The sequence below is a fragment of the Mobula hypostoma genome, chromosome 22 (assembly GCF_963921235.1).
Source record: "Mobula hypostoma chromosome 22, sMobHyp1.1, whole genome shotgun sequence".
Classification (NCBI taxonomy): domain Eukaryota; kingdom Metazoa; phylum Chordata; class Chondrichthyes; order Myliobatiformes; family Myliobatidae; genus Mobula; species Mobula hypostoma.
The window spans coordinates 53039170-53064965 of record NC_086118.1 but is presented as its reverse complement, the minus strand read 5'-3'; the positions used below and the strand labels follow the sequence as shown (position 1 = coordinate 53064965).

Here is a 25796-nt window from a genome sequence, read left to right as displayed (position 1 = left end):
GGCAAGGTTTTGGTCCCCTAATTTAAAATAACATATACAGTGGATTCTGGTTAATGGGGACACATCAGGACCTGTACATTTGACCCAATTAAGCAGATGCCCCAATTAGCTGAAGCTTCATGGAAATAATTAAGAAGGTATTTTTTTTTTAAAAACAAACTACCGTTAAACTAAGTAACAAATCATGTATTTGAATGAAATACAGAACAAATTGGAACACTACCAATACTTCTGCAGTTCTATAAAACTATGTATTAGTTCAGAAGAGTTATCAACAGAGGAATTCATCCAGTTTATGCTGAGTGTTCTTTTGATTGACTGTAAATGAATAAAATCAGTGCAGACACTTGGTGCAGATAGTGGACTGCTTTCAAAGAAGGCTTTCAGTGATTACATCCTCCAAATCTTCTTTTTCATTGTAACATTCAAGATGATAGCTGATAACTTAATTATTCATACTTTCTAACTTGTTCATGTAGTGAAATTGTTTAATGTTCACTTCTAGCCATTCTTGGCACCTGCAAGCCTAAATGCTTGAAATAGGAGTGAGCAAAACATTTCTGAATTGTCTTGCTGCTTATTACTGGCCAATGGTCAGTGACAAAAATCTTTGTTATCTGAACACAAAAACACACAAGTAACGTTATTTAAAAACTGTTCACTCTAAACGCGGTGTAGTGTCTAATAGCCACTTGACATGAGTGTGACTGATGCTAATTACAAACTGTTCGGCAACAGTCTCCAGCCCCAATTTAGCAGTATGGTGTTCCAAATCAATGAAAGAAAGGAATCCCAGCTATTTTCTCAATTTGATTTTATTCTTTAAGAGTTGTCCCAAATAAGCAGCTGCCCTGATTAACCAGTGGCCCAATTAACTGGAATCCACTGTACTAGTTTAGGGGCAGTCCAAAATAGATTCACAAGTCTAATGTCTAATTCCTGGATTGAGAAGATTGTTCTATCAGATAAAGAAATAAAATCTATGTTATTTGAAGTTGAGGAATCTCAGTGAAGCATCTGAACTTCATTGGAGAATGACAGTGTTGATGTTGGAAACAAGATGTTTTGGTTTTGTGATCAGGGTACTGAGGCAAGAAGGAATTTCTTCTCATAGGGAGTGGTGAATCTCTGGAATTCTCTACCCCAGAAGGTTATGGGGGCTTGATGATGGAGAGTATTTGAAGAGGACATGGATACATTCATGGAAGATAAAGGGGACCAAGGGTTTTAGGGAACTGGTACATGGGAGCAACCTGGAGTAAATTGTGTTGAATGGTAAGGCAGGCTAGCAGGGTTGAGCAGCCTACTCTTGCTTCTATATAATGAGCTTATATTCACACACTTGGTAATGGTGTGGTTTTATTGACTGGATTTGGAGAGTTTCACCCAACAGTTATAATCCAAGGTATGAGTTAACTACCTACTATATGGTCTACTCAGTTTTGAGTATTTGAACAGCAGATCTTTCAACTAACAATACCAAAGTAGACAACCCAAACATTGTTACATTGATTATGGAAGTTTGCTGTGCACAAATTGATAACCTCATTTTCATTATTACAGTAATGATGTGTTTCAAGAATATTGGTGTCCTGAAAGGGATATGAAAAGGACAGTACAAATGTCAGTATTCAGTAGCATGTGTCCATAAAACATAGAAGTAGAATTAGGCCATTGTTGGTTACTAGCTCTTCCTATATCACTTCCAAGAAGAGCATTAGCAGGATAATTTGTTAAAATATAGATGCATTACAAAGCTCTTCTAACTGGTAATTATGCTGCTGATGTTGCAGAGTGGAGGTCAGGGACTGACTGTGGTTATTCAAGGGCAGGGACAAACAACTGGACAGCTTCAACTTATCCCACAAGGTGTATCAGTTATTCCTGGGCCAGGCCAGCAGTTGATGCAGGCTGCCATGCCAAGTGGAACTATTCAGAGGTTCCTCTTCACACCATTAACAACAGTGACAGCATCAGCTGCTGCAACTACAGCGGCCACTACGACAACGATAGCACCAGGTAAGATCTTTATGATGGAAAAGTCATTTCCTGATTACTTTTCTGGAAGTTCAAATTTTTTGATATACATACAATGCAATTGGTGAATGTCATCACCAGAATATTGCTGTAAAATTACCCTATCATTACCTTGTGCACGAGAAGTGTGTATATTTTTGAATATTTCATTCACTAAGCAATTAACCTCTAAATCATTGTACCAGTGATATTGGAATTTATCATAATAGGCACATTGTCTATTTTGCATTGATTACCTATTATTTATTTTCTATATTGTATGTATACACTTATGAGATGCTGCATGTATTTGATCTTGTTCTATAGCTGCAGTGGAACCAAAACCTGTGCAGACAACTGTACAACAAACACAATCTCCAGTTCAGTTACCTCCTCAGCCTCCGCCGCCTTCTCCAGTTCAGACGCCAGCTGCCTCCCAACCTCCGTCCTCTGTACAACCTGTCCAAACGCAGCCAGCACAAGGCCAGCCAACTGAAAAGATCCAAGCTCAGCCACAAACCCAGGTTCCTTCAGTACAGGCTGGAAGTCAGCTAACTGTACAGTCCCCACCTCAGCCCCAGCAGCAGACCCAGCAACCTCAGCTCCAGGTTCAGACAATGGCTCCTCCTCTTCCGCTTCCACTTCAAACCCAGGTTACGACTCAGGCAGCAGCTGAGACACAGACTCTGCCTCAGGTCTCTCAGGGTGTGGTTCAGCAGCAAGTGAAACTTCAGGTCCCTGTTCAGATTCAGCAGCCAGGTCTGACCCCAGCCCAGCAAATCCAAAATGTCGTCAGCGTGCAAGCAGCCAGCGTTCAGGAACAGCTCCAGCGAATCCAGCAGATCCGCGAACAGCAACAGCAAAAGAAACAACTGCAGATAGATGCTAAAAGGGAACATTTGCTGCAGACAACAAATCAAAATGAAATTATTCAGAAACAGGTAATAATTGCCATGAAGAATTAAGTTTATTTCCTGCGTGATATGGTTTTCTTCTAAGTTTTGCATTCTGTCACTTCCTTCATTAATTTGAACCAGTATGTCCTAATTTAATTAAGGATAGTCAGTAACTATTAAGCACTAATACACACTTTTATAGTACTGTCATAGTATTGGTAGTGTTCTAATTTGTTCTGTATTTTATATAATTACATAATTTGTCACCCAGTTAAACAGAGGTTTGTCTTTTTTTTATATACCTTTTTAACTGTTTCCATGAAATTTCAGCTAATCAGGGCAGCTACTTAATTGGGCCAAAAAGTATTGGTCCTGATGTGTCCCAATTAACCAGAATCCGCTGTATCATGTGGCAGGAACTTAGTGCATTAAAAACATGTGGACATGGTCAAGAGGTTCAGTTGTTGTTCAGACCAAACATCAGAATGGGGACAAAATGTGGAATGATTGTTGGTGTCAGACAGGGTGGTTTGAGTATTTCGGAAGGTAGCCACTGAGTATTAGGTACAGAAGGTACCTAATAAAGTGGGCACTGAGTTTAGGTTTTTTTGGGGAACTGAATTGTACATTGATCAGTTAAAAATAGTATTAGTCAAATAACACTGCTTTTTAGGAGCACTTGAAGTGTAATTGATTTTTATTTAGTCAAACTAAATCATTGCAGTGTATAAATTTTGTATTCAAATCTGATTCAAAATAACTACCTCAGGTCACCTGCTGGCGTTGATGGTTACTGAAGTCAACAGTGACCACCCTCCTAAGGATGTCAAACAACATCTATGGAAGGGAGTAAAATGTTGATGTTTCTGCCTGAGATCTCTCGGGGCCTGTTAAAGGGTCTCAGCCTGAAACATCATCTGTTTACTCCCCTCCATAGATGCTGCCTGACTTGCTGAGTTCCTCCAGCATTCTGTGAATATTCAAGATGCTCAAGATTTCCAGCATCTGCAGAATCTCGTGTTTATGACCACCCTCCTAATCTTACTGGTTGTTGATTTTCTAAGGAAGTCCTTATTGCTTGTGATGTTTTAACTTAATAGCCAAGTGACCAGACTCCTTCATTTGAAGGTTGATAAGCTACCTTGCCAGAGGCTCACTTGCTGAGGCCATAAATTTGAACTAACTGCATCAAGTAATTACTTGAAGGCAATTCTGCTATTAAGCTTCTCTGGAATAACATGCCTGTTGAACTGTTCTGATCGGTGAACTTTAATATGCTGCATTGTACAACTAGTATTTAATACAGTAATTTTTTTTTAAAAGTTGCTTCAGAGTAAGCAAGACACTCATTTCCCCCAAGTAGTTTTTGTCATCCTATTTAGTCATTAAGTGTCAACTTAATACTGGCTATTTGCCCCATTCCCCCCCCCGCTCCATTTCCAACCTCTATTCCTGTTTATCAAACCTATCTCACTCCATTTTTTCATCCTTCCCTACCCTCACCATCATTTCCCCCACTAATAACCATCCTTCTCCGACTACGATGTGATGTATCTATAACCATCATTAATCAAACATTTTAACAATGTATTTACTGCTGCCACACCTCCCCAGTGTTTGCTGATGTAAGACCTTGAACTATTTAGTATTTCATTTAATAATGTTATCTTTTATAATATTAACTGTTTTGTTTCTATGTAGGTGGTAATGAAACAAAATGCTGTCATAGAGCACTTGAAGGCAAAGAGTAGAATGATGTCACCTGCAGAGCGGGAAGAAAACCAGAGGTATATTTATCTAAAGACTATTTGGTAGAATTATGAAAGTATACATCAGTAGAGTTTTATCACTCAGTAAGGTTGGAAGTCTCTCTATCAGCAAGAAAGTTATTTTAACAAAAATGACAAAACTCTAGTTTTCATTTCCTTAAAATGATCCACTTATTTTCACTCCACTCTGACCTTCCATGTAGTCGAATTGACAAAAGCCACTTAACTGGTTCTTGATTTATGCAAATAGTTTGGCATTCTCTTATACACGAATACAAAATTTTTAATTGCCGTGAGAAAGCAGTGGAATAAAACAGAATAAAGTAGTTTACCTAAAATAAAATGGCTTATCCTCTACATAAGTTGGACTGCAATGATAAAGGTTTGCATGTGAAATGGAGAGAAGTGGTGATTTACGAAACTGGCTCTAACTTGGTGTTTTAATTGACCCACTTCTCAATTTAACAAAATGCACCAATGGATTATTAGATATAATCCTTTGTAATTGCTTGCTACGATTTATAACTTGTGAGCCACCTTTGTCTGCCATTTCTAAGAAGACATGGTTCCTGTTGAGAGATCTTGGTTTTGTTAGCTTAGTTTTATTTAAAACACAAAAATATCTTGTATTTTTCAGTTTACCAGAAATGTATTAAATCTGTGAGTCCATAAAATGTAATTTTGGTCTTGAGACTGAATTACACTATTTTGCTTCCCTCATTTTTCTTATTGGGTGTATAGTTTTCTCTGTTCCAAACTAGAATGGTTAACTTTTAAGGAGTAAATTTGGTATTCGCCTGAAAAATCACTTCCTGAAGCTTTTGTACCATCATTGATTATTCAGAATGTCCCAAATTCTAGCCCAGATTGGGTACGGCATGCACCCATAAGCAATAATGTAAGTTACCACAAAGAATTTTTTTTTGTTTTTTTGGGAATTAATGCAAAACTCTACTCCACTGTGGTATCATGAGATTTCCTTTGCATCTACTTGAGAAGGGAGGTATTGTTTTCGTCTAACATCTGATTTCACCATGGCATCTTCAACATTATAGCTCAGTATTAAAATGGAGTATTAATTTATGTAGAGTGGGACTTGAATCAACAATCTTCTTGACTTTAGCAAGATTATACCAATATCCATATGAGTTGAGTACTGGTAAAGGAAATGTGGAACTAGAAAATGTCCATGCATTCGGTCATGACCTGTGAACAATAACTTGACATCATGAATGGTCATAGGTTTTCAAGCAATCTATTTATTAGTCTTTTGGGTAGAAATGTGAAAAGATTGAGGGGTACTTCATGAAACGAGTCTCTTTTGAGACTGATTATCCAGTGCTTTTCAGACCTAAAATAATAGAGGTAATTTGTGAATATACAATTCACTCCCTTTGAAACTGTATCAATTCCAACCAGTTTCCTTTATGATGATCTGTTCTGAAACCGGTTGAGATTTTTCTTTAATATACATTGAAATTGAGATTTTCCTCTAAAATGAGTGGTGTTTAACTTCTCCATAGGCAATACAGTTTTCCTTTTGATTCAGTATACATGTTGGTTCATAGCTTGCTGATCAGGAGGTCACCTTGTATGATGTAGTAATAAATATTTCCAATTGCTATACAAGAACTATTCATTTTCCCATCTTAAGAAACATCTTATCCCTGCTTGCTGAATTCTCAAATAACACAAAGATTGTCAAAAGCAGCTTGAGAAATCATGGGTATAAATGTCATGTTGTACTCCTTACCTTCAAGATCTTAAATTGGCCAATTAATATTTAAGTAACCCATTCTAGTTTTTATGAAGGTAAGAAATTGGAGTTGCTTAGATTCATGTGAATTACACTAACAAACTGAAGATTGGTAGTGATTTATTCCCACACTGATGATACTTGTTGGTGTAAGTCCTGCACACAATAATCAACTAATGATCTTGGCTTCTTGGAGAAAAGTTCGAGGTTGATTGGGGGGGGTGCGGTGGGGGAGATTGCAGAGAAAAAAATTACATGCTTTCACTACAGTGGTACATCTGAAGAGGGAGCCAATCAACCTATGATTTTGGCAATAAATATTGATGCAAGTATTGTTTCCAATAGACTTCATCTTTTAACGGTTTGTATTGAAGGAAGAGATTTATTAATGGAAATTATTTATGTGCTTTACAATTTCCTATAAAATGTTTGATGGAGATTTAATAGATCACTGAGAAGTGCGTTAGCGATTTATTTTCTTCTTGTTGGGTCCAGAATGATTGTGTGTAATCAGGTCATGAAGTATATTCTGGATAAAATTGATAAAGAAGAAAAGCAAGCAGCAAAGAAGAGAAAACGGGATGAAAATGTGGAGCAAAAGCGCAGTAAACAGAACGCCACCAAGCTATCAGCACTGTTGTTCAAACACAAAGAGCAATTGAAAGCTGAGATCCTTAAGAAAAGGGCATTATTAGACAAAGAACTTCAAATTGAGGTCCAGGTATGTGACCATTAAGCACTTTCTTTGTTTTAGAAACAGATTTCCATCTCTTTCGCACGTAACATTTTACATAATATAAAATCCTCTGCACAACAATAAAATGTATATGATAAAGGTTCATCTTTTAGACCATAAGACATAGCATAATTAGACCATTGAACTCATTGAGTCTGCTCTGTCATTTTATCATCGCTGATTTATTATTTCCAGTCAACCCCATTCTCCTGTCTTCTCCCTGTAAACTTTGATGTCCTTACTAACCAAGAGCTTAACAACCTCATTCCTAAAGATTTGCCTTCCACAGCCATCTGTGGCAATGAATTCCACAGATTCACCACCCTCTGGCTTAAGAAATTCCTCCTCATCTCTATGTAGGATAATGAGGAAGAGATTTGATTATGCAGGGTGTTCTGTTCTTGGAAAAGAGGTTGTGGTTTCCACTGCTCAAAAGTTCTCAAGAATTATATGGCAAGAAATTTTAACATCTAACAGCATAGACAATTTAGCCCATTGTCCTTCCCAGTTCCTTTTGAGAAAGCTATTCAGTTCATCCTATGTCCATCTCTTTCTGCCAGTAATGTTAAACTGGTTATTAGCAAGTGTAACAATTCTCCTTATTTACTTGATCAGATCTATTATTAATCTCCCTTTAATCTTCTTTAACAAAATTAAATCCATATTCCTTAAGCCCCATTTCTGTGACATGCTTCCTAAAGTTTGGTACTCAAAACAAGGGTCATTTCTTTGGATGAGGCCTAATTACTGAATTTTGAAGGATTGGTATAATTTTCTTGCCTTTGTCCTTTCGATGCTTCTATCTGTAAGACCACAAGTCTTTTACTCTTTTAATAGTTTATCAACTATTCCACCAGCTACAAACCTTTAAAGTTAAATAATTTTAGTTCATATTGCCACTTCGCAGTCTTTACAGAATATATTACTTCACATTATTTTGCCTGTTTCACCCAATTTTTTCTCAGTCCTCCCTGATGTTTGCTACTATCATCCTTGCTGTTTGCTGTTTCAGCTTTATAGAATCACACTTGCTATATCCAACTAATGTCATTGATATTTATTTAAAAGATCAAAGGTTTTGGTACCAAATCTTGCAGAATAACAGTGTGCATTTCTTTCTAAGTTAAGGAAACACTGCTTTCTTGGTCAATTTTTGAGTTCAAGTTTATTGTCATTCGACCATACACATATATAGAGTGAAACAAAAAAAAATTCCTCTGGGACCAAGGTGCAAAACACAGTACATATATTACATACAGCACATAAAATAATATTAATACTATAATATTAGCAGGTAATAAAAATATTCTGTAGATGTACTAGTGCATATGTGACATACAGTTAAATATACAGCAGTATAATGCTACTTGAGCTGTCATAAATAATGTGTACTGGGTGATAGCAGGATGTTCAGAAGTCTCGCAGCCTGGGGGAAGAAGCTGTTAGCCAGCCTAACAGTCCTTGTTCTTATACTGTGGTACTTCTGCCCAGTGGTAGGTGGTCAAGAGATTTTGGGATGGATGGGCAGGGTCCTTGACAATGCTCAGGGCTTGGAACACAGTGCTGTGGTATATGTCCTGGATGGTGGCAGGAAGAGGCACCTTGATGATTACCTCAGCAGTCCTAAGAACGTAAGAAATAGGAGCAGGAATAGGCCATCTGGCTCGTTGAGCCTGCTCCACCCTTCATGGCTGATCTAACCATAGACTAACAGTGGTATGCAAAAGTTTGGGCACCCCTGGTTAAAATTTCTGTTACTCTGGATAGCTAAGCGAGTAAAAGATGACCTGATTTCGAAAAGGCATAAAGTTAAAGATGACACATTTCTTTAATATTTTAAGCAAGATTACTTTTTTATTTCCATCTTTTACAGTTTCAAAATAACAAAAAAGGAAAAGGGCCCAAAGCAAAAGTTTGGGCACCCTGCATGGTCAGTACTTAGCAACACCCCTCTTGACAAGTATCACAGCTTGTAAACGCTTTCTGTAGCCAGCTAAGAGTCTTTCCATTCTTGTTTGGGGGATTTTTGCCCATTCTTCCTTACAAAAGGCCTCTAGTTCTGTGAGATTCTTGGGCCGTCTTGCATGCAGTGCTCTTTTGAGGTCTATCCACAGACTCTTGATGATGTTTAAGTCGGGGGACTGTGAGGGCCATGGCAAAACCTTCAGCTTGCGCCTCGAGGTAGTCCATCATGGATTTTGAGGTGTGTTTAGGATCATTATCCTGTTGTAGAAGCCATCCTCTTTTCATCTTTGGCTTTTTTACAGTTGGTGTGATGTTTGCTTCCAGAATTTGCTGGTATTTAAAATGTTCCCTGTCCCACTGGCTGCAACACAAGCCCAAAGCATGATCGATCCACCCCTGTGCTTAACAGTTGGAGAGGTGTTCTTTTCATGAAATTCTGCACCCCTTTTTCTCCAAACATACCTTTGCTCATTGCGGCCAAAAAGTTCTATTTTAACTTCACTCCACGGGGCTTGTTTCCAAAATGCATCAGACTTGTTTAGATGTTCCTTTGCAAACTTCTGACGCTGAATTTTGTGGTGAGGGCGCAGGAAAGGTTTTCTTCTGATGACTCTTCCATGAAGGTCATATTTGTGCAGGTGTCACTGTACCGTAGAACAGTGCACCACCACTCCAGAGTCTGCTAAATCTTCTTGACGGTCTTTTGCAGTCAAATAGGAGTATTAATTTGCCTTTCTGGCAATCCTATGAGCAATTCTCTCAGAAAGTTTTCTTGGTCTTCCAGATCTCAACTTGACCTCCACCGTTCCTGTTAACTGCCATTTCTTAATTACTTCAGCAACTGAGGAAACGGCTACCTGAAAACGATTTGCTATCTTCTTATCGCCTTCTCCTGCTTTGTGGACATCATTTATTTTAATTTTTAGAGTGCTAGGCAGCTGCTTAGAGGAGCCCCTGGCTGTTGATTGTTGGAACAAGGTTTAAGGAGTCAGGGTATTTATAAAGCTTTGAAATTTGCATCACCTGGCCTTTCCTAACGATGATTGTGAACAAGCCATAGCCCTAACAGGCTAATTAAGGCCTGAGAACTTGGTAAAATTTATCTGAGAGCTCAAATCTCTTGGGGTGCCCAAACTTTTGCATTATGCTCCTTTCCTTTTTTTCACTCTAAAATTGTACAAAACTAAAATAATACACTAATCTTGCTCAAAATGTTGAAATGAATGTTTCATCTTTAACTATAACTTTTGGAGATCAGTTCATCTTCTACTCACTTAACTATTCACAGTAACAGAACTTTTGACCGGGGTGCCCAAACTTTTGCGTGCCACTGTATCTCCACCTACCTGCCTTTTCCCCATAACCTTTAATTCCCCTACTATTCAAAAATCTATCCAACTCTTGTCTTAAATATATTTACTGAGGTAGCCTCCACTGCTTCATTTGACAGAGAATTCCACAGATTCACCACTCTGGGAAAAGCAGTTCCTCCTCCTCTCCATCCTAAATCTACTCCCCCAAATCTTGAGGCTATGTCCCCTGGTTCTAGTCTCACCTACCAGTGGAAACAACTTTCCTGCCTCTATCTTATCTCTCCCTTTCATAATTTTATATGTTTCTATCAGGTCTCCTCTCATTCTTCTGAATTCCAGTGAGTACAGTCCCAGGTGACTCAATCTCTCCTCATTGTCTAACCCTCTCATCTCTGGAATCAACCTGGTGAACCTCCTCTGCACCACCTCCAAAGCCAGTATATCCTCCTTCAAGTAAGGAGACCAGAACTGTACGCAGTACTCCAGGTGTGGCCTCACCAGTACCCTATACAGTTGCGGCATAACCTCCCTGCTCTTAAATTCAATCCCTCTAGCAATGAAGGGCAGCATTCATAGAAACATAGAAAATAGGTGCAGGAGTAGGCCATTCGGCCCTTCGAGCCTGCACCGCCATTTATTATGATCATGGCTGATCATTCAACTCAGAACCCCGTCCCAGCTTTCCCTCCATACCCCCTGATCCCCGTAGCCACAAGGGCCATATCTAACTCCCTCTTAAATATAGCCAATGAACTGGCCTCAACTGTTTCCTGTGGCAGAGAATTCCACAGATTCACCACTCTCTGTGTGAAGAAGGTTTTCCTAATCTCGGTCCTAAAAGCTTCCCCTTTATCCTCAAACTGTGACCCCTCGTTCTGGACTTCCCCAACATCGGGAACAATCTTCCTGCATCTAGCCTGTCCAATTCCTTTAGGATTTTATACGTTTCAATCAGATCCCCCCTCCAATCTTCTAAATTCCAACGAGTACAAGCCCAGTTCATCCAGTCTTTCTTCATATGAAAGTCCTGCCATCCCAGGAATCAATCTGGTGAACCTTCTTTGTACTCCCTCTATGGCAAGGATGTCTTTCCTCAGATTAGGGGACCAAAACTGCACACAATACTCCAGGTGTGGTCTCACCAAGGTCTTGTACAACTGCAGTAGTACCTCCCTGCTCCTGTACTCGAATCCTCTCGCTATAAATGCCAGCATATCATTCGCCTTTTTCACCGCCTGCTGTACCTGCATGCCCACTTTCAATGACTGGTGTATAATGACACCCAGGTCTCGTTGCACCTCCCCTTTTCCTAATCGGCCACCATTCAGATAATAATCTGTTTTCCTATTTTTGCCACCAAAGTGGATAACTTCACATTTATCCACATTAAATTGCATCTGCCATGAATTTGCCCACTCACCCAACCTATCCAAGTCACTCTGCATCCTCTTAGCATCCTCCTCACTGCTAACACTGCCACCCAGCTTCGTGTCATCAACAAACTTGGAGATGCTGCATTTAATTCCCTCATCCAAGTCATTAATATATATTGTAAACAACTGGGATCCCAGCACTGAGCCTTGCGGTATCCCACTAGTCACCGCCTGTCATTCCGAAAAGGTCCCGTTTATTCCCACTCTTTGCTTCCTGTCTGCTAACCAATTCTCCATCCACATCAATACCTTACCCCCAATACCGTGTGCTTTAAGTTTGCACACTAATCTCCTGTGTCGGACCTTGTCAAAAGCCTTTTGAAAATCCAAATATATCACATCCACTGGTTCTCCCCTATCCACTCTACTAGTTACATCCTCAAAAAATTCTATGAGATTCGTCAGACATGATTTTCCTTTCACAAATCCATGCTGACTTTGTCCGATGATTTCACCGCTTTCCAAATGTGCTGTTATCACATCTTTGATAACTGACTCCAGCTGTTTCCCCACTACCGACGTTAGGCTAACTGGTCTATAATTCCCTGATTTCTCTCCCTCCTTTTTTAAAAAGTGGGGTTACATTAGCCACCCTCCAATCCTCAGGAACTAGTCCAGAATCTAACGAGTTTTGAAAAATTATCACTAATGCATCCACTATTTCTTGGGCTACTTCCTTAAGCACTCTGGGATGCAGACCATCTGGCCCTGGGGATTTATCTGCCTTCAATCCCTTCAATTTACCCAACACCACTTCCCTACTAACATGTATTTCGCTCAGTTCCTCCATCTCACTGGACCCTCTGTCCCCTACTATTTCTGGAAGATTATTTATGTCCTCCTTAGTGAAGACAGAACCAAAGTAATTATTCAATTGGTCTGCCATGTCTTTGCTCCCCATAATCAATTCACCTTTTTCTGTCTGTAGGGGACCTACATTTGTCTTTACCAGTCTTTTCCTTTTTACATATCTATAAAAGCTTTTACAGTCAGTTTTTATGTTCCCTGCCAGTTTTCTCTCATAATCTTTTTTTCCCCTTCCTAATTAAGCCCTTTGTCCTCCTCTGCTGAACTCTGAATTTCTCCCAGTCCTCAGGTGAGCCACTTCCTCTGGCTAATTTGTATGCTTCTTCTTTGGAATTGATACTATCCCTAATTTCTCTTGTCAGCCACGGGTGCACTACCTTCCTTGATTTATTCTTTTGCCAAACTGGGATGAACAATTGTTGTAGTTCATCCATGCAACCTTTAAATGCTTGCCATTGCATATCCACCGTCAATCCTTTAAGTGTCATTTGCCAGTCTATCTTAGCTAATTCACGTCTCATACCTTCAAAGTCACCCCTCTTTAAGTTCAGAACCTTTGTTTCTGAATTAACTATGTCACTCTCCATCTTAATGAAGAATTCCACCATATTATGGTCACTCTTTCCCAAGGGGCCTCTCACGACAAGGTTGCTAATTAACCCTTCCTCATTGCTCAAAACCCAGTCCAGAATAGCCTGCTCTCCAGTTGGTTCCTCGACATGTTGGTTCAAAAAACCATCCCGCATACATTCCAAGAAATCCTCTTCCTCAGCACCTTTACCAATTTGGTTCACCCAATCTACATGTAGATTGAAGTCACCCATTATAACTGCTGTTCCTTTATTGCACACATTTCTAATTTCCTGTTTAATACCATCTCCGATCTCACTACTACTGTTAGGTGGCCTGTACACAACTCCCACCAGCGTCTTCTGCCCCTTAGTGTTACGCAGTTCTACCCATATCAATTCCACATCTTCCCGGCTTGTGTCCTTCCTTTCTATTGCGTTAATCTCTTCTTTAACCAGCAACGCCACCCCACCTTCCCTTCCTTCATGTCTATCCCTCCTGAATATTGACTATCCCTGAATGTTGAGCTCCCATCCTTGGTCACCCTGGAGCCATGTCTCTGTGATCCCAACTATATCATAATCATTAATAACAATCTGCACTTTCAATTCATCCACCTTATTACGAATGCTCCTTGCATTGACACACAAAGCCTTCAGGCGCTCTTTTACAACTCTCTTAGCCCTTATACAATTATGTTGAAAAGTGGCCCTTTTTAATGCTTGCCCTGGATTTGTTGGCCTGCCACTTTTACTTTTCTCCTTTGTACTTTTTGCTTCTACCCTCACTTTACACCCCTCTGTCTCTCTGCACTGGTTCCCATCCCCCTGTTGTGAACTAACCTCCTCACGCCTAGCCTCTTTAATTTTTACCCCCCAACCATTCTAGTTTAAAGTCACCTCAGTAGCCCTCGCTAATCTCCCTGCCAGGATATTGGTCCCCCTAGGATTCAAGTGTAACCCATCCTTTTTGTACAGGTCATGCCTGCGCCAAAAGAGGTCCCAATGATCCAAAAACTTGAATCCCTGCCCCCTGCTCCAATCCCTCAGCCACGCATTTATCCTCCACCTGATCGCATTCCTACTCTCACTGTCGCGTGGCACAGGCAGTAATCCCGAGATTACTACCTTTGCGGTCCTTTTTCTCAACTCCCTTCCTAGCTCCCTATATTCTCCTTTCAGGACCTCATCCCTTTTCCTACCTATGTCATTGGTACCTATATGTACCACGACCTCTGGCTCCTCACCCTCCCACTTCAGGATATCTTGGACACGATCAGAAATATCCCGGACCCTGGCACCAGGGAGGCAAACTGTCATCCGGGTCTCTGGACTGAGTCCACAGAATCGCCTATCTGACCCCCTTACTATCGAGTCCCCTATCACAACTGCCCTCCTCTTCCTTGCCCTATCCTTCTGAGCTATAGGGCCAGACTCTGTGCCAAAGGCACGGCCACTGTCGCTTCCCCCGGGTAAGCTGTCCCCCCCAACAGTACTCAAACAGGAGTACCTATTGTTAAGGGGCACAGCCACCGGGGTACTCCCTGTTACCTGACTCTTCCCTTTCCCCCTCCTAATTGTGACCCACTTGTCTGCCTCCCGTGGCCCCGGCGTGACCACCTGCCTGCAACTCCTCTCTATCAACTCCTCACTCTCCCTGACCAGACGAAGGTCATCGAGATGCAGCTCCAGTTCCGTAACGCGGTCCCTTAGGAGCTGCATCTCAATGCACTTGACGCAGATGTAGTCGTCCGGGAGGCTTGGAGACTCCAGGGCCTCCCACATCCGACACCGAGAACAGCAAACTGCCCTCACACTCATACTGCCCCTCTCCTCAAATAACAACAGAAAATGAATGCCAAACCTTCCTCGCCTCGCCCGTTTCCGCCTAGGCCCGTTGAGCCGAAGCCCTTAAGTCTTCACTCTGCTCCCGGCTCACTCCACTGCCCGCAAACTACGCTGCCCACTCTATGAGGCTCTGTTCCTTTTAAATCTGCCGTGCTGCACTGCCCGACGTCACACGCCTGCGCAGTCCCGCCTCTCAGAACGCCGTTGGAGAAAAAAAAAATAACGAAAATTTCAAAAATGTCTTTCTCGGCACTCCCACTCAGACTCTCAGACTCCTTTTTCGAATCCATTTGCCTTGATAGCCTGCTGACCTGCAAACCAACCTTTTATGAATCATGTACAAGCACTCCCAAATCCCTCTGCATAGCAGCATGCTGCATTTTTTAACAATTAAATAATAATCTTTCATTTTTCCTTCCAAAGTGGATGACTTCGCATTTACCAACATTGTACTCCATCTGCCCACTGGCTTGTATCTCTGTGCAGACTCTCTGTATCTTCTGCACAATTTGCTTTTCTACTCAGTTTAGTATTATCAGCAAACTTAGATAGACTACACCCATTCCCCTCTTCCAGGTCATTAATGTATATTGTAAACAGTTGCAGGCCCAGCACTGACCCCGGCGGCACACTGCTCACCACTGATTGCCAACCAGAGTAACATTAGTCCTCACAATTGGTTGCAGGGCCGTACAGGCAGATGGCTTGCAATTACCATACCAGATGGTGATACAGCTATGGAGTTCTTGTTCTGATTATCAAGACAGTGATGAAGTTCAAACTAGGTTATGCTTGAATAATGGTTCCTTTTTTCCTTCGAATGCATGAACTCCAAGGAACATTCTGGCAATGTGACCAAAACCACATTTAGGTTACCCAACATAAATAAGTTCATGTCTCAGAGGATGCTGTCACTTCTGCCAAATACTTACTTCCATTAACGTGGTGAAATGAAACTCAGTCAGCAATGTGAGGGTGTGGTTTAGGATTTTTTGGAAGTGGATCCTAGATTACTGAATTTTAAATTTCCCCAGTTAGCTCTATAAAACCCTAGTTAGACCACACTTGGGATACTCTATTCAGTTCTGGTCACCTCATTATAGGAAGGATGTAGAAGCTTTAGATATGGTGCAGAGGAGATTCGTCAGGATGCTGACTGGGTTAAAGAGCATGTCTTATGACGATACTTTGAGTGAGCTTGGGCTTTTCTCTTTAGAGAGAAAGAAGATGAGAGGCGACCTGATAGAGGTGTACGAGATGATAGTAGGCATAGATCGAGTGGATAGCCTGAGCCATTTTCCCAGGGTGGAAATTGCTAATACCAGGGACATAATTTTCAAGTGATTCGAGGAAAGTGTAGAGGGATGTCAGAAGTAGGTATTTTATACAAAGTGGTACATATGTAGAATGCACTGCCATGGATGGTGGCAGATACATTCGAGGCATTTAAGAAACTCTTAGATAGGTACATAGATGTTGGAAAAAATGGATGACTGTCGAAAGGAAGGGTAAGATTGATCTTAGAGTAAATTAAAAGGTCAGCACAGCATCATGAACCAAAGGGCCTGTGCTGTGTTATAGTGTTCTATGTTCTAAAAACACTCTGAATTTGAGCTTCTGTGCTGGCACCAGGCAGTCCTCTTCTTGTGTCTGAGAGGCCTGGAAGTGAAATCCAAAGCTGATGGTGCAGTATTGTTCTGATCAATACACACATGTTCCTCACTTCTTGACTTTTTTGTGAATTTAATCCCATTGACTGAAATTCTATTCCATTTGATAGGAGGAACTAAGAAAAGATAGGAATAAGTTAAGGAAAGAGAAGGAGAAGGCACAGGCAGCTGCTCTGCACACCGCAGCCCTTGCAAATACAAATGCAATACAAACTGTGGTGACGCAGAAACGAAAAAGAGAGGAGGAGAAAGAGCCTGCAAAGGTGAAGAAGAAGAAGATGATTTCTACTACCTCAAAAGAATCCAAGAAGGACACAAAGCTTTACTGTATCTGCAAGACACCTTATGACGAATCAAAGTATGTAATAGCCAAATGTTTCTAATGCCTATATTTCAAAATTTGAAACAATTATTCTTGGTTTTGTAATGGCCTTATATCACAAATTTCATGCAGGATTCCAAAAAGATTTGCAAAAGATCCCTTTGTTTCAGCAGATGCATAGAATTAGCATGCAAGGTCTCGATCACCATATTAAGATAGATAAATATTTGAAAGATTGACAAGTCTAGGCTTTTGGTCAACTGGTACTGAGGACTTGAGACCAGCATGGATTACTTTGAATGTCAGGGCTGGCTTTAGGGTCTACTGCTCCTATTTTGTTGTATAATTGTGCCCTCATCAGTGTGATTCTCAGGAATGTCCACTGTTCAAATTTTCTGACAAATTTGTACAGGAAAGCAGTATGGCACATAGAAAATTCTCTACCGTGGCACTATAATCTGAAAGTTTCAAGTTGCATGAGCTGAGTTCATGGAACTATGGAATGATTTATTGTAGGGGATAGAGACTGTTGCAGTGTCTTTAAGTGAGGGGTGTTCATATTCATAGAGGAGGGTATTGTCTTATCCTGAGAGAGCAAAGCAATGAGAAGTTGTTTTAAAGACAGAATAGTTCAAGTAGTTGCTTCCAGTGCTATAGATTGTAGTTTGCTCCCTCTCTTCAATAGTGAGGCACATGACAGGAATGTAGCATTGTCAATCAGGCTGCAGGTCCATAACACATTGTCACCACACTTTCTGCATTTTATGATCAAACTACTTTTTCACTACTTGGTCTGCCACGGTGATGACTCGGGGTAGCCTTTGGGTAGGAATGAAATGCTTGTTTCCATTTTAACCAGTGTTATTGTCCAGTTCATTTTTGAGATTGTGTACAATCCTTGTTTCTTGTAGATAAACTAATATCCTGTTGTTCATTTTGAAACTGAATTTTTGTACAAAAATAAGTTGTTTTTATGTTGGTTCTAACTTTTGTTTTTTTTTTCCCAAGCCCTGTTGTAAAGGATAATGAATGTTTAATAATCATGTAAATAGAATGGGTGTTGGACTGTACTAAGATTAATCTGCAATCCTGTACTATTATTCGTTGATATCTGATTGTTCCTCTTCTCTATCCTACCACAGTGTCAAAAACATAATAAGTCGCCCTTTATTCCCAGGAATAAAGTGTGGTATATTCCTACAATTACGGGGAAAACTACTCTTAACTGTTCCATTTTCCAGGTTATTTCATCAGTTCTGCAAGAACAGTTTAGTAGCCAGTCTTACTCTGAAGAAAAATCAGACCTTTGACTAGAAAGCATGAGGATCAAAATTGTAGGAATTTGCAAAATAACCATGTTGTTATTGTGTGGCATGGTCCTGTGCCACAGTTGCTCGTAAAGACTGCCAGATTCAATATTTCATAAGACCATAGATCAGAAGATATTGGAGCAGAATTACACCATTTGGCCCATTACGTCTGCCCCACTATTCCATCCTGGCTGATTTATTATCCTTCTTAACCCCATTCTCCTGCCTTCTGGCTTTCTTCGGAATTTTTTTTTTAAAATCTGCTTTGGTTTTGACTCTGAAAAACATGATGCAATGTCACTTCCATATTTTGGTTGTGATCTGTAGATCTGACCACCTAAAGTAAATGCTAGTGATCTCTGTTGCATCATTATGAAGGCAGAGAGGAAGGAGAAATTTTCTTTGTCATTACACAACACTACTGGCCTGCAGGAAAAGGAAATATTCATTCCTCATGGAATATGTCCATCAGAAAAAAACACAACTTCAAATGCAAAATCAAAGGAGTACCCATATCTCGTATTCTGACTAATCCAATGTGATCAGGTGGTCTGCTATCTGGGGACTTTGCCATAACAAAATACCATGTACTTTCACTAAAATTTAGTTTGCATTAAAGGGAGTTCTGTTTTCCTTTTCTATCACAAATGAGAAAAAGGCTCAGTCAGCCTTTTGAACTTCCTGGTAGGCTAACTGGAGCCATTGCTGTTGGCCAGTATGCTGTCTTGGATTGTAGCATTGAACAATCCAACTTACTCCAGTGATTATGTTGGAAATAGGGTAAGCATTTTGAAAGTATGAATTGAACACATTTCTGAAGCTCCATTACCTGTGAATCCATGAATTGTTCCTTCTGTTTTGGTTTTCCTAATTAATATCGTGCCAAGCATCATGATTTCTTGTGTTCCATGCTGAATTCCCAAGCAAAAATACCAGACAGTTCTGCAGATCATTTATCATTAGCAGTATACAAGTGAGGTCCTTTTTGACTCTCTCTCATTTTTGTATTTTTTTCTCTGGGGAGGTCTATAAGGTCACCCTGTCTCACCATGGTTGAGACTGATTTGTTGTTACTGTAGGTTAAGATCCTTACCTGCCTGCTCTGACCTAACATGTCAGCACATTAGTATGCCCCACCATCATGTAGCCTCTGCATTATTTTTTTTTAAGTTAATGGGAGGGAAGAGAGAAGCCTAAACACACTCCAATGTGTGTGTTCGTTTTTCAGGTTCTACATTGGCTGTGATCTCTGTACGAATTGGTATCACGGAGAATGTGTTGGTATCACAGAAAAAGAGGCTAAAAAAATGGATGAGTACATTTGCAATGAGTGTAAACGAGCACAGGAGGGCAGCAGCGAGGAGCTCTACTGTATCTGTAGAACACCATACGACGAATCACAGTAAGCTGAAACACCAACAGAGACTTTATATCGCCCTTTGAATGCTTTCCTATTGAGGGACAGGCATGTACTATTGTCCTTTGTAGATGCCTTTTACCTGCTGTTTGTGATGCAAACTGCATGAAATCATTTTAAACTTGCCTGTACTATCTGTTACTACTCCATTTTTTTTATATCTTCCAATGGTAATCCATTCACTGTCTGCTTTGCTGGTATCTTCTCCATTAAATTTGAATGTGTGCAAGTTAATATCCTGCAGTCCCATCTGTTCTGGTTAGGACAACCACAGTTAATCCATTTCATCCCTTCTCCTTTGTCTGAAGACATTTGACTCGCTGCTGAGATATGCTCCCGTTGGTTCTAAGCATTCTCACAAACTGAACAACAAATACTCTAGAATTACAATCTTATGTCCATGTTGAGTCATCATGGCAAAGCTAATTCTGTCCTTTTCCAACATCATAGCTTTCAGTAGCCGTAACAGGTTAAAGTCTTAAAACAAACAGCTGGAGGAACTCGGGCAATAAATATCTGTAAGGGGAAATGGACAGCTGATGTTTCCGGTTGAAATCCTTCATCTGGACCGAGGCCAAGCTGCGTTAAGGCCTTAACAATTTTATTCCTCCAGTTCTCAGCTCAGGAACCCACTTGTCACTAGCTTGCTTGCTAGATCCACAGATTGAAATGAAGCTAGGAGACTTTGATCTGTCTGGCTCTTTCATTCCACATCTCGCTGAGTCACTCTTGGAATTGCATTTAATCTTAAATCTGCTTGGGGTTCCTGAAAAATTATTTTACTTTTATGAGTAAAATGAAAAAACTCAGGTGACGGATGTGAATTGTACAATAGGGGATTAAAAATTGGCACCTTGAAACCCAGAGAAAATTCTGCAGATCATGATCAGAAGATACTGGAAATGCTCAGCAGGTCAAGTAGCATCAATATTCGGTGAATTCTATTCATTTCTAGAATGTTAAAATTATCTATCCATATCTGATTTTTTTCTTACTATTAAGCTTTTTGGAAGTTTTGTGTCTAACATTAAACAATACAATTTTGCAAGGTTCAAGAAGCAGTTTTCTGTTTTGTTAATAGTGAAAACTTTATTATGCTTGAAATATTAACATTTTGACTTGGACATTACTGTTTAACAAAGCAGAAAATTGCCTGTAGTGTCTCAAAAATATATAACATTTGTTCTGGACTGCATTAAATGTTGCTATTCATAGCTTTGCAGTATTGTCTTTCTGCTACCTGTGATGGTGTTTACTCTTTTGAAATATGAAAAAAATATAATGGGCCAAATATTTTAGTGGCTTAAATCATTCACTACCTATGGCCAGTTTAGAGATTTTTCTGATCCCAAAGCTTGCTCATAATTGTGCGTGTGCTTTGCAATTTTGAAGTTATTGGGGAATAATTTATATTTGAAATAATTGCTTTCTTCGCTGACTTGCTTGAAACTGGGCCTGTAAAGCAGGAGGGATTACGTCTGGGTCAGGCCGGAACCAATGAGCCTGCTTGAGGAGTTGGGGGGAGAGTGCTGATGCTCTTGGAAAAGATTGAAGCTGGGATAGTAACCAGAGCAGGATGAACGGGAAGAAAGATTTGATGATAGAAATGAAAGGTGGGAATCAAGAAAACAAAAGTGGAAAATAAAGAATTTGGGTGCTAGGAACAAATAGGGTCACACTGTAAAACAATGCTAAGGTGACTAGTAATGTTAAAAAGACAAGCTTGAAGACATGGTATCTCAAGGATCAACTTTATTCACCATATACATTTACACATGTTAGAAATTTGGTCAGGCCGTGTCAGATGGTCACGCTCTGTGCATTTGGTCATTGCGCAAGGTATTCACAGTAAGGTAGATGAATTAACTGTGATTATAGTTATAAATGAATATGATATAGTGGTGATTGCAGAGATGGCTTTAGGGTGGCAGGGATGAAAACAGAACAAGAAAGTATATGAGAAGGGTGAGCAAGAAGGACATGGAATTGCGTCCTTAGTAAAAGAAGGTAGTGAAGATGGATATTAACTAAATTCTTATATGTTCATCATGTTCTTTTTAACCAATGTATTTGGATAGAAATAAAGAACAGATCATTCTAGACTGGCTGTGATGTAATGAGAGATCTTTGTTGTACGGTATCCCTTCAGAAAGAGCAATCAGTGTATGACAGAATTAAATTTGGGAAATGAGAGAGTTGATATTGACAAGTGATTTCTGAAACTATATAAGGGAACCAGTATAGATACAAGGGGTGAGTTGCAAAGTCACTTGAGGGTTGGGAGTGTATAGGTAATGGCAAACATTTTAAAAAGTTTATGGATGAATTACAGAAATTATTTATTAATGTCTAGTATAAAAATAAAACATGAAAGGAGACTCAGCCAAGGCTTACAAAACTATTTTAGAGTCAATGTTAGATACAAGAAGAGAAATACCAAATGGACAGAAAAGGCAGCACACCTGAGATCTGGGAATAGTTTTAAATTCCAGCCAAGGGTGACAAACTGGTTAAAAAGGAAAAGTAGAGTGTGTGAGTGTAACTGCAGTGAAGGTTAAAAGCAGGTTGTAAAAGCTTCTCTAGATTTGTGAAGCAAAAAAGATTAAACTGATTTTTCACTACTTAGTCTGTCACAGTGATGATTTGGGAACAGGGATCTTTAATGGGAAGCACAAACAATTGGAGAAGTGGATAATGATTAGGGATGGGAATTGGACTGATTCCAGATTTTGTGGCCTTTTGCAGTGCTGTATTATTTAAGCTAATTCAGCATAGTCTAGTGATTAAACTGCAAGTCTTTTGATCTGCATGGCTGAACTACATTTTACTACAAATAGTTGGTGTCACCAAGAGAGTATGCTGAAAGAAACTAAATACATAAGCAATGGTACAGTTTGTTGTTGCTGAACTTTACAGTTAATATAATTGTTTTTTTTTGTTTAAACTCATAGGTTTTACATCGGCTGTGACCGTTGCCAGAACTGGTACCATGGGCGCTGTGTTGGCATACTTCAGAGTGAGGCCGATCTCATAGATGAGTATGTCTGTCCACAGTGCCAGTCCACAGAGGATGCTATGACTGTGCTCAGCCCTCTTTCAGAAAAAGACTATGAGGGTCTTAGACGGGTGCTGCGCTCATTACAGGTAGGGAACTTACTTCAAAAGAAACTTGCTGTTATAACTGCAAACGCAGTCAGTTCTTAACTTTTCTGCTTACAGTTAACTATTTTTCACTCAAAAACAATAAAAGATTGGGGAGTAGTTTAAGTAACACACAAAATGCTGGAGGAACTCAGCAGATAACGCAGCATCAGTGGAGAGAAATAGACTGTTGATATTTCGTGCCGAACCCCTGCATTACAACCCTTCTTGGCCTGTAATTTCGACAAATGAGAAAATCTGCAGATGCTGGAAATCCAAGTAACACAAAATATGCTGGAGGAACTCAGCAGGCCATGCAGCATCTATGGGGAAAAAATACTGTTGATGTTTCAGGCCAAGACCCTTCGGCAGGAGAAAAGAGGATGAGTAGCTTTGAAAGGTTGGGTGGAGAGAGAAGCACAAAGTGATAGGTGAAACCGAGAGCGGGCAAGGATGAAGTAAAGAGCTGGGAAGTCGATTGTTGGAAGAGATGCAGGGCTGGAGAAGGGGGAGTCCAATAGACGAGAACAGAAGGCCGTGGAAGAAAAAAAATCTTTTTTTTCCTCCGGTCCTGCCAAATGGTCTCAGACTGAAACATCAACTGTACTTTTTTTCCATAGATACTGCCTCGTCTGCTTAGTTCCTCCTGCATATTTTGTGTGTGTTGCCGTAAGTTTCACAGTTTGTTCCTTTATATAGATGCTACCTGACCTGCTGAGTTCCTCCAGCACTGTATGTGTGTGTGTGTGTGTCTCTGAATTTCCAGCATCCCCTCAAAGAATGAATGACAGTTAGACGTTAGTACCACAAAGCTACCCTCCTAGCTTCCCCCTCCCATGCACAAGCAGCGGCAAGGCAACAACCCCCCCCCCCGCCTGACAAAAAAAGCATCGGTGCCCTCCACCGAGCACTCAAGTGTGCAGCAAAGCATCAATGAAGGCACGGACTTTTAGTATCCCAAAGACTACTTCTTCACCCAGTAATTTGACATACCACAAGCTCTGTCTCTCCCTAATAAGGGAAAAAGAAATGTCCCTATTTCACAGCGAGAGGAGGGACATAACAAACAACTTGCTGATTATGATGTTAAAAGTATGATGTGTTGCTCTTACCAAGCTCTGCACCCAGAGAATTGGCTCTGGAAAGGCTTATGTCTCTGGACACATAGCCACCAGCTAACCCACTGCTCCCAATATTCAGTGTTCTCCTGTGACAACTCAGTCAGGGGCACCAGACTTGAATCAGCCCGTTTCCAGAGCCACAAAAATCTGGCACCCTGAAAGTGCACTAGTCTTCCAGGCCGCATCTTTGGGATATCAAAAAACAGCCGGTCGTGAGGCCCTGAGAGCGGGTCCCACTCCCTCAAAGAACCAAAGTCAGAGTGTAACTCCAGGTCAGAGTCTTCCAAAGATGTAAGCAAAAGAGTCGCCGTTTAGCGCCATCTTGACTTTGCTCTGTCCTCCTACATGTTAATTGGTAGTATTAACCATTGAAAGGTTTAGACTAGCTTGCTGCACAAAATGCCTTAGTTAAACAATGATGCAATTTACTACAAGTGCAAAGCAAAGCATTTTATCAGTGACAGTTTTTAAAAATGAGCTGTGAAAATTTAAAATTCAGTGGTATTACTCTGTCACCAATTTTTTAATGAAGCAGTTAAATTGCGAATTGCAAATACTGTTTCAAGTTTTTATCTTGTGAAGATGCTATTGTCAATCCATTTCTTTTTTTGTTGTTTTCTAATTTTGGGTCTATAGTCTTAAGAATGTCTGCCTCTCTCACCTGTGACAGCAAAGGAATTATTATCTGGCATCAGTTGAGCATCACTAGTTCAATAAACTTTTGTTTGCAAGAGATGCGTATTAATTTATGCTATTTAATCTTGCAGTGGGAGTTCTGAGGTTTGAGTTTACAGAGTCAAAGGAATGCCTAATCATTCACAATTTGCAATCCTATTTAGCGAGACACATTTCTAAAAGCTGATATGTGTTTGAGGATTGTGCTCAGCCCCTTTAAAAACACGATGCAAGATATTCGGTATTGTCATCCAAGCCTGCGACTCCAAACAGGCAAACCACTGAACCTCCTTGTCAACTTTGGCTGCCCATAGAAATAAGTCTTTATTTTATGTTAGCACTACAATAATAAGTAAGCTGTGGTACAAGTCATTGGGTCTACAAAAGACCAATCTCAGTGAAGACCAGTGTCAAATAAAGGCTGTGTTCCAGTATTATTCTCAATCTGTCATGTTGGCACCCTCATCTCCAATTAATATCCTGTGAAAGCAGAGCTAATCTTTAGAATTAGTGGGAAATTGTTAGGTTTATCTTAACTACAGGATCTCCCAAATCTCAGGAATCCAGCTGCAGTAGTTAGTGGATGATTGTTCAGAGGCCGAGCTCCAAATTGTTATTGAGTCTTTAACTAAAGTGCAGAAGAGGATGGATTCAGTGCTGTGCCACATTGCCCTTCAGTGAGATCTTGGAAAACATGGATCACTGCTCAAATCTCCAGAGCCACATCTCAGTGAAAGTAAACATTGATGATGAAATTTACTGCAGCTTTCGATGTGCCAGCCCAACCTTCAATTGACTGAGTATGATGGTATATGAAGATTAAGAGCCGAGATCTAAAAAACCTGAGGTCTACTAGGCAGCAGTGATTGCTGTGCTATGTCCTTCTGAGCTCAGGACTGCCTTCAGCAGGCATCTTGCAGTACTAGACAAACACCACCAAAGCAGCTTCCACAACATCTTCCAAATGTACTAGATAGTAAAATGGCCATTTGAGTACATGTTTCAGATTCCCTTCCCACTTCCTCTATTCTC

The 25796-nt window shown here is 40.3% G+C and overlaps 1 protein-coding gene across 11 annotated transcripts in view; it reads left to right on the top strand.

Annotated features, from left to right (window-relative positions):
- The window catches only part of bptf (bromodomain PHD finger transcription factor), a 177377-nt gene that overhangs the window by 140075 nt on the left and 11506 nt on the right, over positions 1-25796 (top strand). For all 11 annotated transcript variants that reach the window (XM_063030610.1, XM_063030608.1, XM_063030609.1 and 8 more), the window contains 7 exons: positions 1794-2019; positions 2344-2957; positions 4614-4699; positions 6933-7158; positions 16889-17136; positions 19639-19812; positions 22779-22971. In XM_063030610.1, the coding sequence (XP_062886680.1) occupies positions 1794-2019; positions 2344-2957; positions 4614-4699; positions 6933-7158; positions 16889-17136; positions 19639-19812; positions 22779-22971 (1767 nt within the window). The remainder of the gene's footprint in view (positions 1-1793; positions 2020-2343; positions 2958-4613; positions 4700-6932; positions 7159-16888; positions 17137-19638; positions 19813-22778; positions 22972-25796) is intronic.